The sequence below is a fragment of the Brachyistius frenatus genome, unplaced genomic scaffold (genome assembly GCF_029030835.1).
Source record: "Brachyistius frenatus isolate BFR_SWC_R1_liver_20210118 unplaced genomic scaffold, ASM2903083v1 Contig_148, whole genome shotgun sequence".
Lineage (NCBI taxonomy): Eukaryota > Metazoa > Chordata > Actinopteri > Embiotocidae > Brachyistius > Brachyistius frenatus.
In genome coordinates, this window is record NW_027210747.1 from 293,205 (window position 1) to 312,854 (window position 19,650).

Sequence of the window (19,650 nt, forward strand, 5' to 3'; positions counted from 1 at the left end):
AGTTAAAAGTTTAATTTGTCCCAATTTAAATAAAACTTCTGGTAAAGCAGCATTCATTCTGCATGGATAGGACAGTATGACTGGCTAATAGGCTTACTGATGACTGTATCATGTTTTAATGAGTTGACATACAAGGTCAGAACATTAGTTGGTGGCCATCATCTAAAAGAATTGTGTTAAAATGATGCTGTCTAGTGTCTGTGTTATAACTGTTGTCAGACCTGTTGTGATTCAAATTGGCTTCAAAGCCTAAAGCTGCCATAATCTGATTTTATATTAATGATGATGTGAAAGGTGTAGGTAGGTAGGTAGGTATATACTTTATTAATCCCCGAGAGGAAATTTTTTTCGCCACAGCAGCATACATACAGGAGCAATAATAGAAACAATAGAATAAAATAATAATAGAATAGAATAATATAATAGAAAAGCAATAAAATAAAAAATATAAAATATAAAATGCACAGTATATATATACAGTACATTAAATATCTATATATATTATATACAACAAACCAATAAACACAGTCAACATATATATGTATATATATATATACATACAGTACAGTATATATCTATATATATATATATATAATATACATATAATATACAAGCAACCAAGAAACACAGTCAACAGTGTTATTGTACTGTGATGGATTTTGCCAGAGGTGAGTTATTGTAAAGTCTTATGGCAGTGGGCAGGAATGATCTCCTGTATCTGTCCTTGTGACTCACATTAAACACATTAAACATTAAACCACAAAGCCCCCCCCACAAAGATAAATCATCATCATCATCATCATCATCATCATCATATGTTTTATACATACAATGTAAATATGTACAATATGTGTTAAAACCTGCTACATAAGATCCCTTTAAATACGTTGTACACAAAGTAACATCCAACCGTGACGGTCAAATTCAGTCATGAATAGTTAAAACGTCATCACCGTCACGGGTCCTCGACTGCTGAGCCTCCCGATGTGTACCTGACAGATCTATACCCACCTGGCTAATGAGCAGTTTGAAAGCAGGAGATATAAAGGTATGAACCGTTGACCTTTCAGTACGTCGAGAAGCGGAGAAGCTCTGATCTCCGTTGGAGCGGCTCCACATGGAGGACTGAGGGGATGAAAGCCTTTGTAATGAAGGATAACTCAATACCAGCGTCTGATGCTATTCAATACAAATGAAATGTATCCCAAACATTTAATTTGCAATGCAATTTTAATTGCAACGTGGAGGAACAAAGAATTTTCTTTCTATTTACAGATGAAGATGCCAGAACTGATCATCAGTCAAAGAAAATGCAGTGAAAGACTTACAATATAGTTCTTTGTGGTGTAGATAGAAATAAGACATTACTTACTTGGTGGGTTTAAATGTTCATTGTTGACAAAGTAGCGCATGTAGGATAATTGCAACATTTATCAGAAAGTCTCGGGTCTCTAATGAGGAATTATGAGTGATTATTGTTATGATGCAGCAATTTTGTGCCTATTTTATTGATATACTAACGTTTTATTTTTGATTTATTATTCGCTTGATTGATATACGCTCATATTACGAAGAAAATAACCTTCACTACTTTACACTGGCTCATGTTTTCATTGTTACAACAGCTGTTTATACCGGTCGGGTGGGTGGGATCTGTATATGTGAACCTCTGTATGAATCCTGGGAAAGCTCTGTGCTGGCAGGTGAAAAGAAACAGCTGACAGTAAAAAGGACCACAGCGCACAGGAATACAGTTGATTTATTGTGGAAAAGAAATTCTCAAATACTGTCTGAAGTTCACAGAAAGGCAGGTACACATTTTTAGAACTGGGACTTTGCTCCTCTGTCAAAAATGTGACAAAAGGTGCACCAGCCTCTCCCACATTGAGAGGTGTATGCTACAAATGCCTGCTGATGTTCAAATGCAATCACACATTCTTCCTGCTAAGGTAGTGAGTAATTGCAGTCAAGCCATACAGGTTTGTTTGAGTGCGAATGAATAATTTATAAAGGCAGCACGGTAGTTCTCTCTCCCTCTCTTTCTGCATAATAATGAAGGGAAATCCCTGTGGTGGAAGCTGCTGCTGGTGCATGGAGATGTAACTAACACGGGGCAAAAGTTTAGCATACGCACACAAAGGCACACATTAAAGGAGGAAGCTTTCGAGAGAACTGCCTGTTGGTGAGCCGAGTTATTAAAGGTATCATCCGCGACCAGACAAAAGCAAAACAACCTCCGACTACAAGATGCTCAAGTTGATTGACAGGTCTTCTAATACAAGGACTCACTGCAGAAACACATAATTAAGCAGACCTCCTCATGATTGGTTGAGAAACAAACTGCCTTCTAATTATCTGTTACCACTCATAGTTTACTGACATCCAAGCTCGCAGTTTGGTGTCACGATTTTAGGCTGATTAGAGAATCAGATGTGCAGGAAGAACTCGGGACACGAAGTAAAGTTAAAAAGCCAACCGGGCACATACAGAGCCTGAGCCTGAAAAAAAGCAAAAACAAAAACAAAATCCAGGCAGGGAGAAGTAAACAATCCAAAAACCAGCAAACAAAGCCAAGTCAAAAATGCTGGAAAGGGATTAACTCATGAGGCTGACCAAGACAATCTGGAAGGGGAACAGAGACCTGAGAGAATGTACAGAGATGCATGATGGCAAAACCAGGGGCAGGTGAGTGATGAGAAACAGGTGCGGATAATTAGAAGAGCAGGAGACACAGGAACTGAAGTGGCAAAACAAAACAGGAAAAACTACAGTCGCAGATTAACGACTCTCTGGACAACAAAACATGTACAAGAAGGTGACCAGTGTGTCCCAGTCTCCTCTCAGCGAGCTGCTCTGTGTTTATTCTGTGCCCAGGTGGTCCGCATGCTGGTGAGCGCCCACCCCAACCTCATGACGAGCCACACTCGCCAATACACTCCGCTCCACCTGGCTGCCCGCAACGGACACCACAGCACCGCGCAGACTCTGCTCGACGCCGGCATGGACGTCAACTGTTTGGTGAGAAGAATTTCACCTCTGGTGTTTTTTGTTGTTGTTGTTGTTGTTGTTCTCCATCAGCATCACAGGACAGATTTCTGGCTCAGATTACGTCAGCCTGCTAAGGACAATGATAATAGCGACTTTTTCATTTGCTTGTTGTTGCTTACGGCAAACCGTGTTCCCCTTTTAGACTAAGCCACTGTAGTTGTTGTGAGCTGTTCCATTTGGAAGTGAGACAGCTTGAGCAGAGAGTAGCTCTTATATTACTTCCTCAAGATTTGTGGATTATCACGAGTAGCCTTGTCATTATATCAGAAAGACGCTTCGCCTCGGAGTTGTACAAACAAACTTTTATTATTTTGAACACCACGAACCACAAATATTGTTAATTGTTTGTAATGTCCAAACATAAACAGCCCAAGTAAACTTGCGTTGTTTGTCTTTCAAAAAGTTGCACGTGTAGAAACATTTACAGATACAGAAAGAAGAAACATGTTTTGAACGGATGTAAGTTTGACGTTTTGTTCGTATTATCTGAATCAGAGTGGGGAAGGTGGCTGGAGAAGTATCTATTTATCCTTTTCCCTGACTAAATCTTTCAAAATGTCCTTCCTCTGCTCATCTCTGGTGAGCATGAATATTTGAGAAGTTGCAATGTCTTTGGTTGAAAGAGAGTACAGCAGTGAGTCTTTGTTTTTCTGTATATAATTCACCACAGGCATAACTGCTTTGCAGGTTCTTCTTTTGAAAGTGTGTGCGCCTCGTTCCTCTCTCTGTGTGTGTGTGTGTGTGTGTGTGTGTGTGTGTGTGTGTGTGTGTGTGTGTGTGTGTGTGTGTGTGTGTGTGTGTGTGTGTGTGTGTGTGTGTGTGTGTGTGCGCGCGCGCGCGCGCGTGTCAGTGAGCTTGTGTATGCCGTCCGTGCCTCCCATGGTTTGGTGGTGGTGAGGGATGAATAATTGATTGGGAGAAAAGACTGAGGAGGAGGAAGAGGAGGAAGAGGACAAAGAGGACAGGGTGTTCCTGAGAGGTCCTAAGAGTTCACCGTCTCCTCTTTACACACGCTATATCTTCAGTGTAGGAAACAGAAATACAGAGTCACTTACAGTATGGAGATTCCTTACGGCTCTGTTTCTAACCTGATGTCTACTCTGCTCTGCTCTCTTTCCATTTTGTCTCATTGTGTATTCGGAGTCATCCGGACGATCCAAATACAGCTTTGTCCCGACCCTTTCTGGGCCATTTGTTTTGGTGAAGCCTTGTCAAAATGCAGCCACGCTTTGCTGCTTTCCTGAATGCTGTTGTCTTTCTCTTGAGATAATTTTTTTCTGAAAATCTGAACTTTCTGACTTTACACGCTTGTCTTAAATAGTAAGTGTTGAAAAATAACCCTTTTGTGCCTCTTAATACTGTTTGAATCAAGTCTCTTCTGATTATTAGATCAAGGTCACTGTACTTCTCCCACTTTAAGCCATTTTTTCAGTCCACTTTAAGTTGACTCGGTGAACAACAAACACACCTGATTTTAGACATGGTGGACATGATCTGATTATAGAAATATTCTAGCTGGTAATACACAGTGAATAAAAGTTCACGTCTGCTATTGCCAGAATCTGATCTGACTCCATGTTCGTTTGCTTCAAAGACATACGGCATAACAGATGCTGTGTTCTTCCTTCCCCTGCATGTGTAAGTGCGGTTTATGTAAAGCATGTGTAGCTTTCTGTTAGTTAAAGACTGAGGAGGGTCTGAAACTCCAAGAAATGAGAACTCTGTGTCACTTTGTGTCCTCCACAATATGTTCCAATGTGTCTCCAACATGACAAATCCAGTTTGGAGAATTTGTTGGGTGCAGAAGTGTATTTGTGTCCGTGTAATTTCTGGAACTGACTCGTCCTGTTTGGATGTTGGAATCATTGTGGGACTCTCCCGGCGAGGGGTTACATGACTCAGCGGCGTTGCACCCATCTTCTCTGCCTTCTGTCCTTGTTACATGCTGCCTGTTTGTGTGTGTGTGTGTGTGTGTGTGTGTGTGTGTGTGTGTGTGTGTGTGTGTGTGTGTGTGTGTGTGTGTGTGTGTGTGTGTGTGCTCCGATCTAAAGAGGAGGGCTTTGTATCTCTGCAGGGATTTGGCCTCGGGCTCCGTGTGTCTAGTGAAGATGAACACTGCACGCCTTTGATTTGCCTCGTCTCCTCCTCTATGCACACTGCTGCAAACCTCTCTCTCTTTTTCTCTCCACCTAGTAATGATGAGCAATGCAAGCCTTTCGATATCTCCAATCCTCTCTGCAATTTACCCTTTGCTCTTGTTCTGCTCTGTCTCTTTTGGGCTGAAAAATGATATCGGCGCACATTAGACCCCCCCCCCCCACTCCAATCTCATAGAGTGAGTTGAGATGTGTCACCGGACTTCATGGTCTTATTTTGGTCTTGAACTGTTTCTGTCATTTAATGTAACTGACATGTATACGATTAATTGAACTCTAAATAATTAGATGAAGTTTTTGGAGTCTCCATGTTGTGTTGCACATCATCTTCTGGTTTTACAGCTAGCTAAGGTTACAGGGAAATCCTTATTCTCATACAACAATCTCTATGTGCAGTTAATCCTAAAATGCATTACCAGTAGCTACAGTACAGCAACGAGCAGATTTAAGGGTTTCCCTGAAGAGAGGAGGCTTTCCTTGTGTGACTTTTTCCATCTTCTTTCTTCTGTCTTTTTCCTCTTCCTCTCTCTCGCTTTCAATTTCAATTAAACTTGTTTTATTTGCTTTACGATTTGGATTAAACATGTTGCCAAAGCCTGAATTCTTATGTAGATAAAAGAATACAAAAGTTAAAATGATGAAATAAAAAAAAGAAAGACATACATAAAATAAAATCTTACAAACTTTACTTTTAAACATTTCTTTCCATGTGACAGGAATACTTGTATCTCTTTCTCTCTGTTGTGTTTTCTTCAAGGCCATCAGAACTACAGTGTCCTATATTATTGACAGTATGGTTCGCTGTGGGCGACTCACAGATGGCCTTCTTGTGTGAATTGTCACACAGTGGAAAGCAAAGTGTGTGTGTGTGTGTGTGTGTGTGTGTGTGTGTGTGTGTGTGTGTGTGTGTGTGTGTGTGTGTGTGTGTGTGTGTGTGTGTGTGTGTGTGTGTGTGTGTGTGTGTGTGTGAGAACAATAGTGTAGGTCAGTAATTGGAGTGAAGCCATATAGGTCTGTCTGAGTGTGAATGAATTATTTATACAAGCAGCACACCTCCTATTTATTTCCCCTCGCTGTCTGTCTATGCCTCTCTCTATGCCTCTCTCTCCTCCCCTGTGTCTTTCCATGTTAATGAGGGGAGCTCCCTGCCTAGGAAGGTGCTGCTCGGTGGGCAAGGAGCCAACGCAGGGCAAAAGTTTAGTATAAACACTCCAGGCTGCCTTTTCTAACACCACGTAGTGTCAGCAGCATGTTTAGCAGCAGCAGCAGCATGTGTGTCGAGACATGCACGAGGCATCCAGGCCCGGTGTCGAGTGGAGGTCACTCACGTTTTGGTGCTCAGAGTGCAACTGGCTGCTACGGTGGTAATGTAGACGACTCTGTTAAATAACGTAGAGGCGTTTTTCTTTTAGATGAGTGTTGACTGAAAAAGAAAAGCGCCTGGAAAGCTCTACGGGGACGGCGTGTCAGTGGACTTCAGGCGCTCAACAGCGACTACTACGTTTCTGCGAGCTGCCCTGAAACACAGAGTCATCCGCCTTTCAATTCCAGGAAACCCTTCAACAGTGTGAATCGCCTTCCTCGTTTCCTTGTGACATCACTGCCTAATGGCCATGGGAAGCGGGACAGGAAGTGGTATAGGAGGTTTCAGGGGGCAAGGCTTGTGTTTTGGAGAGGGGTGGGGGGAGGGGTGGGGGTCTCTCTTCCTGCTCTCCCACCTCCTCTCACTTGCATGGACGTAGGGGATCGGTTCCTGCAGGCTAGACTTCCACAGTTATTGTCACTGAGGCTACAAATGCAACCACTGTCTGTTTGCACTTTGGATTCACGTCTCAGTATTTTCCTGATAGAGCTGGACTGTTCACCTTTGACCTTTTGAGGGCCACCTGGCATACAGCCTCATTCTGCCGTTGACACTTTTGTTTTTGAGAAAGCAGAAAGACTACAGTAAGTTTTAGTATTCCCTGCAGAGGAGGATCACACTGATCTGGTGCAGTGTCGCGTTAAGTTGAATATCCAGGCTGCGTATGTATCAGCGGACCTGGCTGTCGTCCAAACAATTTGTCTTCATTAACGCCGGGCGTTTCGTTCAGGTCCAAGTTTTCATCTGTGATGTCAGGAAACCAACCATGAAGGATGCGACGTATTCAGCATATGTGTTACGTGTGTGTGTGTGTGTGTGTGTGTGTGTGTGTGTGTGTGTGTGTGTGTGTGTGTGTGTGTGTGTGTGTGTGTGTGTGTGTGTGTGTGTGTGTGTGTGTGTGTGTGTGTGTGTGTGTGTGTGTATGCTAAAGTTCAGATCTTTGGTCCCAGATGGGCGTTCTTGCTTCCAGCAAGGTGTGCGGGCCAGTATGTTCAATGTGTGGAAACATAATGTCCCATAAAGCTGTGCAGCAGAAACTACGTTAGAAGTACATTTGTACCAGTGTAACATTCAGTATCATGGACTGTATGCAAGCTTCGATGTGAGTTGGCTCGTCGTGACCTTTTGACCTTGAGAGCACAGAGATACTAAACCTATATTGCGTTTACTTATTGGTAGTGTTTCCCAATTGTCTAGTGGGAAGAATCATGTTGTTTACATGCATGTTTCGTAATTATCCGACAACTGACTTTGTTTTCACCAGTAGCACTTGAAAATATGAAGTTATCAATGACAAAAAAAACACTCGGTAAAGTAACAAGAAAACTGTTAAAATGTAATATTTATGTCTGTCTTGGAACATAAAGCCTCTTTGTGCTGGCACATTTCATTTTTCTTCAGAAAAGATATGTGATTAGTAGAAGCATAACCGTCCTCCACCTAGTGCCTTTAAATCTTTGTGTTTGTTCCAGGGTGTTGGTGGTTAAACAGCTGTTTTTTTCTTCTTAGCGTGACTCCCCCAGTGTTGCTCTCTTAAATGCGTCCTTGTCAAAGTAATCTTCTCTCTCATCACCGCTGATCCAAGATGAGGCGCTTACCAGAGCCTTCCCCACGCTAGTTTCCATGTGTTGCATCATATCTGTAATATCCCTATTAGTGGGACTGGAGCTTGATACGGGCCGGCGTCGGGTGAGAGGGTAGGGGGACACAGGCCCCCGCTGCTTGTGTAATGGTTTGAAATCAGTGGGGCCTCACGGTGTTTGCAGCTGAGGGGATGTGACTCGTTTTAATCTCGATGAATCACTTTCATTTAGCTGCCAGATAGAAAGCGAGATCGTATCAAATCGAAATATTGTCTTTTTGCTCCCTTTTAATCCCTGGGACTTTCTTTTTTCTTCTAATGTCTTTCGTCCCTCAATCCACTTGTGTTTTTGATGTCTATTTTTGTCTCTGCTTTCAATTGTTTAAGTGATGGAATATTAACACACACACACACACACACACACACACACACACACACACACACACACACACACACACACACACACACACACACACACACACACACACACACACACACACACACACACACACACACAAACACAAACACACACACACACATGCTCTCTCTTGTAGACGGAGAATGGCAGTGCCCTCCATGAGGCAGCTCTCTTTGGGAAGATGGATGTAGTTCGCCTTCTGCTCGATTCAGGTGGGTCTATAAATATATTCTGGCAAAAAAAAGAAAACTGTGTGTGTGTTTCCCCTTTTTAGTTCAACCTGCGGCTAGATGCCTTTTTTGTTTTCCAGATTGTGGGTTGAGTTTGTCCTCAGGTGAACTCCAGGCATCTGTCTGCTGAAAATTCTGGACTTTCAGCTTTGTTATTGTTTTGGTCAGTTTCCTGTTCAGCAGGATGCAGTGTCTAATGCCTCATTTTGATGATGTCACTCAACTTGATAATCGGGTCAGCGGTTAACGAGGTCATGACCAAAAGTTACTTTGAAGGTGCAGCAGCTCCCGTCTGAAATAATGACTCATACAGGGAATTCATGTGTGCATGACTTTCTCATTTTAGTTAAGAATGCAAATATAAGTGTACACAAGAATGATCATATGTATGAAACACTAAAAACTAGACGCACATGATTGAATACAAAACAAAGACTAGCTTAAAACTAGGGAACAGAGTCCAAACACTTTGATACCACTGCCACCCACCCACCCGCCCACTTTCCTTCAGCACTTCCTGTTTCCTGCAGGACTTCCTCTTAGTTGCCATGTTCGTTTTTTGGCCTTGACTTTATTACCATCCTGGATCAGCACGGGACTGGGCTGGCCTGAATCCCTGAACTTTAGCCCTCCATGGCTGAAACATTGTGTGTATTGGTGCAAAGTGGAAAGTAGAGAGCGGCGCTGCAGGGATGTGGGATGGGCAGCCAGCCTTTCATTGTTTAACATGAACTATACATGGAAACAGGTCCATCATCTTTTGGGGTTCAGTGGTGAAAACTGAAGAGTGATTGGAAAGACATTTATCTGTCATGTTGAATTGGATCCATGAGCACAGGAAGGGATCAAAAAGTCAGATAAATAATAACTTGCACGTTAAGAAAAGACATCCGATAGACTTGTGTCTGTTTTCCTGCACACTATCGAGTGTGTTTGTTTGAATCTGCGTGAGTGTGTGCACGCAGTCTTGTATGTATCATCGTCTGGGACTGTGACTAGCAGTGTCTAAGCATGTGTTTGTGTGAGAATGAGCGACTTTCATCGACAGAAAATTCTGGTTTTAATCTTGATTAAAAAAATTAAAAAAAAAAAGTTTTTTAAAGAAGCCTCAAATGACTCATCCCTTTATGACTGCAACACATTCATCTTTTGCTGACTTGCGTTTTTTGAACGGGTTTGCAGATCCGAGTGTGTACAATATGCGAGTGTCCAGTTTAATTTGTGTTTGGCGCGAAGTTGAGTTTAGCCTCAAGCAAGTTTGAGGAGTATTATCTTCTGTGACAAAATCAGGAGTGTTCTGCATCTGACCTTTGACCTGTTGTTCATGTGTATCAAAACATACTGTATTGTGTGCGTGTCTGTGTGTCTGTGTGTCTGTGTGTGTTTCAGGGATCGACACCAATCTGAGAGACAGCCAGGGGAGAACAGCTCTGGAGATTCTGAGAGAACATCCTGCCCCGAAATCCCAGCAGATCACCGCTCTTATCCAAGGTAAGAGAGCCCAGAACACTTGCTGCAGATTTAGATGAAGCTCTCTCGAGAAATTGGGTCGTTGCAGGTGTAAAAAAAAAAAAATAGAAAACTCATGTACAGTAAATGTAATACATCATATCAAAGTTTAAAGCTACAGTATTTTTTTTTTCTCAATGCAACTTGACAGATAAAACATTTTAGCATTAATAATTTAATCTGCACTACAACTGTAACACGTGTGACTTCACAGGTTTATTGCGTGAATTAATGCGTTTTATATGAAAAAGAAAAATCTGTTCAGACTAATGGTCGGCCTGAATCGACTTTTGGTGACATTTTACGGCCGAATTAGGTGAACGGTGCAGACACACTGACCTGCAGTGTGCAGTAGTACCGTGACATTGTGGTGACTCTTGTTGTGAGTGGATGTGATCCAACTGAGAAATCTTGTTTTCCAGGAAGTTTATCTTCCACTGAGAAACAATGGGAGCCTCCTGTATGTGCTCAGTTGCGACAGTGGGAGAGCACGCTGTTAACGTTAGCCTTGATATTCCCACACAACAATCTTCTCTCCAGTTCTCCTCCATTGTCTCACTGGCTGAGGTGGATCTCGAGTGAGATGGTTATCGATGGTCATCAGGAATGTGTGACAAAATTAGAAGCAGCTGATTGTTTTGTTGAAGTATTTAATTTCCGTGGATAAATAGAGCGCTTGGTGATTCTGTGTTTTGGTTATTTACTGCGCACTGATTTGGTTTAGACCCACGATGTACATATATTATTTTAGGAGTTACTTACAAGCAGTTATGATTGATGTTCAGCAGTGTCACTGCATAAATACGACGTGTACTGGCACACGATGTGCGGGAACACCAGGACCTCAATGTGTTGTAGAAGGACATACATTTTTATCTTTCATATTTCATCTTCATTGCTGTACTTATACTGTGTCCTGTTTAAATGTGTCAGGACCAACGTCCTCACATCAAGTTTCACCGCTTTGCTATTTAATGTCTCCGCTTTTGTAAAGTTTAGAACCACAATATTTGGTAAGCAGTTTATTATCAGGTATATAATCCAGAAAAGGAAAAAAACAAAAACAGAAAAGAAACTGAAATTAAGGAATATGTGGACTTTTTTTTTTTTTTTTTTTTAAATATAATGGCAATAAAGAATCACTTTAAATACAATACAATAGATACATTTTCTGCCAATTGGCAAATTGTTTGAGCTTCACATTTGATTTTAATATCACATATGTGCAAATGAAGATTGAAAGAGTTAGGTCACAGAGCCAAATATTTTACATAATGCAATTTAAATGCCCAACTGGATTTCACCGGTAAACTCACTAGTTTGTAGCGGCACTCCCGGTCAGTCTATTTCAAAAATATTTTAACAGTAAATCATTATTTTCAGTGTTTTCCGTCTAAAACTTCTGTTCACACTCTTATCTGCGCTGCAGTGTGTTATTTGTGCTTCCACTGGGACCCAAAGATTCTCCATATTGCACCTTCTAAAGACAGTGTTGTCATCGGGTGATTATGAGGTTCAGTTTGAACGCTCTAATCTGCGGCTTGGAGGCCTTCGCTATCTGTCATCGTGTAACCTGTGGGTGTACGTTAGGCACGTAGTTGCAGATGATTTAAAGAGAGTGAGATAAAGGCAGACAGAAATGGAGGGATGGAGGGATGAGAGAGAATATGTCAGAGGCTAAATTAACCGCAAAGCAGTCTCAACTTGGAGGCAAAGAGGGAAGTGGGAACAGAGACCGAGTCCCAGGAATGTTACAAATTGGCCACAGTTAGAAAATAACAGACATAAAGCTGACATTAAACCCGGGGAAAACACAGCGATGCAAAGGGCAGAACAATTTAGACGTAATTGGTGATTCTAGCTTCCCATTTCATGTGTATCACTACAAGATCTGAGATGTACAAATAACAAAATATGGGGAAACCATGTGCTTGTGCCCTGTTTTAACCCTTAACATGACGTTTTCCCTTTTTTTTGTTTTTGTTTTATTAGCCCTCAAGTAGCCATAAAGCTTCTCTAATCAATCTATATAATGCTGTGTATATACTGAAAGTGGTTGCTTGTTATGATGAAAGTTAACTCCTAATTTTGCAGTTTGTCTCAAGTCTACGAAGCGTTTTTCTTGTCGTGGTTCATGTTTTATGGCTCTCATCAACGAGCAGACAGACAAAGTTAGCGGTTAGCTGATGAACATTGTGGAGCATTTTAGCAGTTGATATGTGGGAACTTTGGGATCTCCATTAGTACTTAAAATAAAACTCTGTGGATTTGACTACAGCTTGGATGGACCAGATGAGTGTATACTTGCTAACTTACTAATACTTAATGGATCAGTGAGGTCAAAGATGTTAATGCAACTATCTAGACTTAATTTGGCATCCTTTGAGACCGTATATTTTTGTTTGTATTTGTGAATATGCAGGAATTCTGCATTTATGCAACTAAAATATTCTAATATGTACAGAACTAAAGATAGAATTTTGTTTTTTTAGGCTTTTGTAGAGTGCTCGTCGCATTTTAAATGTCAAAAATCCATATCATGGAAGATAACGGTCAAAATCTAATCTCACTAAACCAGAGGTAGAAACGGAGATTTGGACTTCAGCACAAATAGGGGACTGTGTGTGTGTGTGTGTGTGTGTGTGTGTGTGTGTGTGTGTGTGTGTGTGTGTGTGTGTGTGTGTGTGTGTGTGTGTGTGTGTGTGTGTGTGTGTGTGTGTGTGTGTGTGTGTGTGTGTGTGAGAGGGAGAGAGGAAGAAAAAAAACAAGAAAGGACACAGCTGTGACTTGGTGAAAAGATCAGCTGCATGCCATTTCCTGTTGGAGAAAAGAGATAGAAAAGGACACACACACACACAAAGGGCAAAATACCTATCATTTACTTTATTGTAGCAGCTGAGAGGCTTTCTGGTTGCCACAGGCACCTCATTTTGAAAAGATTCTCATTTGATTAACAGCACACGATTCATCCTGCTGTTCAAATGAACAGCTCGCCTCTCACTGCCCCGCAGCAACTCGTTGTGTACTACGGTGCAATGCAGTAATTTAGCTGTAACACTTTAACACCGGGCCGTGTGTCTTCTGCTGTTTATGGAAATCCACTGATAAAACTGAATCAGTCTGTCAAAGCCTTTTAATCATTCCTTTCAGAGTCTGATACAAGTTCCAAGACTCTGTATAATTGCATGCAAATATGGTAGTATATGATAATTATTGAGGGGAGTGCGTAGTACACGCACACTTTCCTGACATTAACAGGCTTCCTCATTAGTTCTCTGCATTTCACTTTGTAAGCGTGTTTGTGTTTTTCCGCTGCTAATGCCTCACTCACGCAAGTTTATTATTTATCATTATCCAGTCTTTTAGCTGAGTTTGTGCCCCCGCACCTGAACCTGCTTCCTCTACTCCTCTTCCCACTGTATTTTCTACCCACATAAGTCTCTCTCTTTTGCTTTTATGAACAGCAGAGTGATTTATTAGCAGAAGCCGTGAAGTGAATTTGCGGTGCGGGGAAAAGTGCGAATTGAATGCAGCACAAGCTGTTTGCCGTGCTGATGGCCGTGCAATTATATTGATCCAGTAAAATGCCTCTGAGATGCTTTTTCCTCTCCATCCCTTCCTCTCCTCCCTCCTCCATCACACTCTCCTCCGAACTCCTCTTCTCGCCTTTGCCCCATGTCTTCTTTCTTCCTGTTGTCCTGACATATTTCCACCTTACTTCTTACATCGCGTCGCTACGTCTCCGTGTGTGTAGAGTATATGATGGACGAGGTGGAGAGGCAGAGTATCGTGGACGAACCTGTTCGCAAGTGTCCCATCCCTGCACCTCGAACCTCCGTTTCCTCGCCCTCCGCCTCCCCTTCCCTCAGACACAAGAGTAAGTACACACACACACACACACACACACACACACACACACACACACACACACACACACACACACACACACACACACACACACACACACACACACACACACACACACACACACACACACACACGCGCGCGTATGTGACATGCACTATGCAACTAAGCTGCTTTAAACTGACATTCAAGGTGGCTAAAGACATATGTGGTTATTTTTGGACGAGAAACGTCCTAAAAAGAGGAAGTGGAAGAAAATAAGACTTCATTTTGAGAAAACGTCCACAACTGCGGAGTAGAGATGAGAGATAACAACTCGTATCGCAAAAAATACATTTTGCATGAAGTTAACAGTGTGCTTTGAAATATGCCTCAATATCTGCAAAAGAATCTGCATTAAACATTTAGTTATATAATTAAGGAAATATCAAAGGCGAACTCAGCATCCCAAATATATTTCAAGTTTACTTTTTTAGTATTTATGTATGCTGCTTAGTATAATCCACCTCCAAACCTGATGCGAAGAGCTGTTTACTTTTTGTAATACTGGGAAACAATGCCACATAAAGCCAGCTGTGGAGAAGCAGCTCCTTTAGTGGAGAATAACTGTAACTGCCACACTGTACGGTCATGCAGTTCCCTTGTCCAGCACTGCCCCCTGTGTTATTAATATCATATTGCAACACGCTGACTTCCTGCTGATCCACTCTGCACTCAGTGACTGTCAGCAGATACCATAATTACCTTGATTACCTTAGAGACCCTGGAGGAAGGCGGGAGAAGGTGATTAGCACAGATTGCTTCTCAACATGTGACACATCAGCAGAGACAGAGAAGGAGGTTTTCAACCATTAGTTCTGTCCCTGCTTTTTGCCAAATGTTGAATCTTATTAAAGATCAGACAAACGGAATGAAGGACTCAAATATCTTCTACCTTCTTCTGTTTCTCTGGTTAAAAGACCAAGAAACAAACTGTACATTATGTGGTAACTTATAAGGAATGAGTGTTTGCTTTCATCAAATACAAAAAGTTATTTTATCACTTCTGCTCTAGTTGTAATAAAAACTTGCTTCAGATTGATGCTGTAAGGGACGTTTGATGTATTTCTTACCCCCTCCTACTCCTCCTCCTCCTCCTCCTCCTTGTTCTCCCCCCAGATGATGCTGTGACAAGTGAGCTGTCCAAACTCCTCCACGAGATCAAAAAGTGCCGGGACAGGGACTACTCCTTCGAGGAGCTCTGCCACACCATCTCCTCCCACTCCATGGACAGCTTCGGCAGCGGGCGGCTGTCAGACGAGGAGCGCCCGGATCGACCCAACGGCACCCTGACTCGAGTCGGCAAGGTACGTTGTTTAGTTATGACAGAGGTTTGCCATATTTATGGATGTGAGTTTGGAGAAGTGACTCTTAGGAGCAATGAATCCTTTCTTTCTTTCTTGGGTCTGCTGTTGTTTTCAAGTTCTCCTCATAACATCACATACAAATGTTTTTTGTAGAAGACAATGAACTGATCAGGCACCGAAAGTGGCTGAGCTCAGTAATGTTCATTAAATGTTCCAACTCAGCATTTCGTCATTTCAGGCTGAGAGTTGCACTGAAACATTTGGCTTAGAAAATGATTGTAGATTTACTCAAGACAGAAATATAAAATTTAACCATTTACATTTTTTATTTTACATGAGGCATTTTGAAGTATTTTCCCCCTTTTTTCCCCCCAATATCTTTGTATTTCTGACTACAAGTTACACAAAACAAGAAACTTAATGATGCCTCTTTGGATTCTCTTAAATCAAATAAATTGTTAGATGCAGCCGTAATATATATATAAAAAAAAAAAAATTTAAAAAAAAAATCATTGAACTATTGTGAATGAAAACCAAGGAAGTAATTTTAATTTAGTTGTATAAAAAAAAGATCTTTTAGTGGGTTACCAGTGAGATTTTTACGCACTGTTGCATTTTTTTCCTTTAACCTGTAGATGGATTTTAGACAGAAAGACAAATCACGTGTTTCCACTGTGTGAGGTGTTTGTGAGCAGGTTTTTATTTCTTCATATTAAAACATATCTCTCTTCAGGCATCTATAAATTTGATCATAAAATATGACAGTTCCAGATGTGCTGCGTGTCTAAGGGAAGGTTTCTTGCTTCAATAAATACTTGTAATTTGTCTGTTTTGACAATAGAGGGCAGTATCACATAGACTGATGTCACTGAGCAGCCTTGTCTGGTTGAGTGATCACTTGTTACAGAAACACAGCGTCAGTGTGTTTGTCTTGAATTGTAACTCTTATTTATGCTCAAACAGCCTTTCACAGACTGCAGATATTTTGTTTTCTTGACCTTTATTTATTATTTGGTGCTTTTTAAAACTGAAATATTGTTAGTAGTATCCACTTCACTTGCTCACGGGCTTCCTTCTCGCCACACTCTCTCAATCGAAGAGAACTGTTTAGATCGGTCAGTTTGAGGGAGAAATGGCTGCCTTTCATCCGTATTATCAAAGCAGAGAATCACAGCCGCAGTTTATTTCTAACAGCCAGCACAGTGTGAAGAGGCTCGGGGCTCTTTCAATTTCGTCGGCAGGGAAGTAAGAAACAGGTCATCCGTCACACTGACCCCCCACCCGAACCTTTAAACTGCACACACGCACACACACACACACACACACACACACACACACACACACACACACACACACACACACACACACACACACACACACACACACACACACACACACACACACACACACACACACACACACACACACACATATACATGCTGAGGCTCTCACACAGGTGTCAGAAGAAATGTGATTGTATGCACCTGTGCTTCTCGCTTGCTTATTACGCCGCGTCTCTTTCTATTGGTTTTTCTATTTCTCTCCCCCCTCGCTCACCTCCGGCACCTCAGCCAAGTAAAGCTGGGACACCGATCAATAGCTCATAATGTTTTCCACTTCTTTAATAAGCTCAATGTGAATGTAAGCCAAGGCGTGTTTGCAGACAGAGCAGCAGGCGTTCAGACCTCCTGCCTGTCACGCATGTGCATGTACGTCAAACAGAAGCACCTCCGCTCACTTAGGCTGTAATTATCTCAATCCATCTTGTGTCCCTCTCTGTCTCTCTCCATAAGTACCCATTTGTATTCTATTACTGACATTCTCAGTGTGTACATGTGTTTATGTGCCCACAGGCTACTGTCTGAACATGTGACCGGAGCCATTAGTATGTGATTCGATGTTTCTTATTAACCATGAATAAAACATGTTAAAAACCCACAACAGCTCTCTCACACACAATCTCAAGAAGGACACCGGCTTCTTTCATTACCTCAGTACCCAACGTGTAAATTGAGTCCGAATGTATTTACATGTGTGGAATTGATTATAAGTGCACAGCTCTAAACGCAGTTGTTAATGCACGGAAGACGCATTGATGACCACATAGGGGAGGCGGTCACACTTTGATTGCCGTGTGCACGTGAACGTGTCCTCAGCCACATTAAAGGACCGTCAACTCCACTAACGTCTTCTGTGTGAGTGGAAGCACAAGAAGTAGTCTATTGTTTTCACTTCTTCTTTTAATTTCCGACAGCCCCTTCACGGGAAGTGCATGGCTGCCTCCCGCTAATTAAAAACGCATTCTGGTCTTCGCAAACATAAAGGGTGTTTGTGTTTATTTGCATACAGTACGAGGAAGTGAGATCCGATCACAAGCGAGACACCCGTGGAAACACATTCTTAATGGCAGATGTAGACTGACGTACGTAGAGCTGTCCACTGGTGATCGCATCAGCCAACATGCTTGTTAATGCCAGGTTTGAACAGGGCTCAAATGAGCACCAATATGTTTTTTTTTTTTTTTTAGAAATAATCTGATTCTGCTATTCTACTGAAACTCAGTGTAATAATTTCTAATTATTTATATTTTCTGCACCTTTTCCTTCCTTCAGCAAAGAAATGTTTAAATGGGTGTGTCTGTGGGGAAATTACTTCAAGCTGCACTTCTAAAAAAAAAAATTGGTCACATTCTGTCAAATTTAAAGTCATCAGCCTTAAATGTGTCACACTAGAGTCTGTTCACAGCATAGTATTTATCCATTTTTGGTTTCCTTCATCAGATGAGCAAAGTTTATTTATTAACAGTCCTGCAAAATACACAGACGTACGCAAAAACACATCTTAATGTAGTTAAGGAAAGGAAATCCGCCCAAATAGTAATCTATCCCTTTAAGGCTTTCCCAACTCATACAATATTGATCAGTTATGCAGTCCTCAGTAATCAATAATTAATGGTGGTATTGAACAACGGCTGATGTGAGATATTTACTGTAATGAAAGGAGATATCTGTTGTTCGGTGCAGTATATGAGGACTGCAGTCTGTTTCAGATCGATCAATATTCCAGTGTTGGATAGAGCCTTCTGCAATCTGGAGCGTTTCATGACCTTTTGCTTTCAGCTTCATTTTCTGTCTCCCTCTTTAGGCTCGCTGCTCGTCTTTGTCCTTCCCATCTGTCCGTCCCTTCTTCTGTAACATCTTTTGCTTTCACAATTTTCTTCTTGTTTAAGCTTTGTGTAATTTGTTGCTTCTTTGACAAGTGCCTTGTTTTCTTTGCCCTGTCGCTTTCGTCTTTTCGACCTTTGTTCTAAAGATAATTACCTCGGTCTCATCATCAGACCTCCCTCTGTCCTCTGCCTCAGTTCTCTTCATCCTCCTCCTCTTCTTTTGTCACTGCTGGTAAAAGCTACATTTGAGACCCTGCGGTGACATCTCTATGTAATCTGCTGTGGTCTACATCATCAGCTGAGATGTCAGGTGGGCTTTATCTGCCCTCCGACCCCTCAGGTCACAGAGCTCCTCCACACACCTGTCCCCCGAGAGACAAAGAGCCTCAGGAAAAGGACACCGTGTGCGTGTTCTGTTATTACTGCACCTTTCCTGCTAACTCATAGTGACCCCACAGAGGAGGAGTAACTTCAGTAGTGTGGATTGGCACATATACCCTTTGATCCATTGTTATTATAAAGATATCAATTAGAGCAGCTCTAAAAATAACTTCCTCTTCGTAAGCCTCTTTCCTCTAAGATCTGTCCATCTCGCATATGTATAAATGACTTCGTCACCTGTGCTTTCAGCTCTTTGTTTCATTCCCCAGTTCTTTAATCTTCTCGGGGCGCAGACATCCTCTGACCTTTGACCTCCTTACCATCGATTACGTGTGAAGCTGGCACTAATCGTGTTTTAACGTTTGTGCTCACAGCGGCTGACCCCGCCTCTCGCGCCGCCAGTGGAGGAAGACGAGGCAGAGAAGAGCTGCGGCCCCACTGGATTCTGGGAGGCCCTCACTCCGTGCAACGGCTGCCGCAACCTGGGTTTCTCCAGCCTGTCACAGGTACACACACAAAGAATTAACCTAATAAAGTTTATAGCAAAAATGTCCACTGAATTATAATGTGTTTGCAATGTGCACATA

General features: G+C 41.9%; 1 protein-coding gene across 1 annotated transcript in view; it reads left to right on the forward strand.

The window, feature by feature from the left end:
- The window catches only part of anks1b (ankyrin repeat and sterile alpha motif domain containing 1B), a 196,613-nt gene that overhangs the window by 70,520 nt on the left and 106,443 nt on the right, over positions 1-19,650 (forward strand). Inside the window, exons 5-10 of the mRNA XM_069715820.1 lie at positions 2,875-3,018; positions 8,704-8,779; positions 10,187-10,288; positions 14,061-14,183; positions 15,329-15,516; positions 19,438-19,569. Of these exons, the coding sequence (XP_069571921.1) occupies positions 2,875-3,018; positions 8,704-8,779; positions 10,187-10,288; positions 14,061-14,183; positions 15,329-15,516; positions 19,438-19,569 (765 nt within the window). The remainder of the gene's footprint in view (positions 1-2,874; positions 3,019-8,703; positions 8,780-10,186; positions 10,289-14,060; positions 14,184-15,328; positions 15,517-19,437; positions 19,570-19,650) is intronic.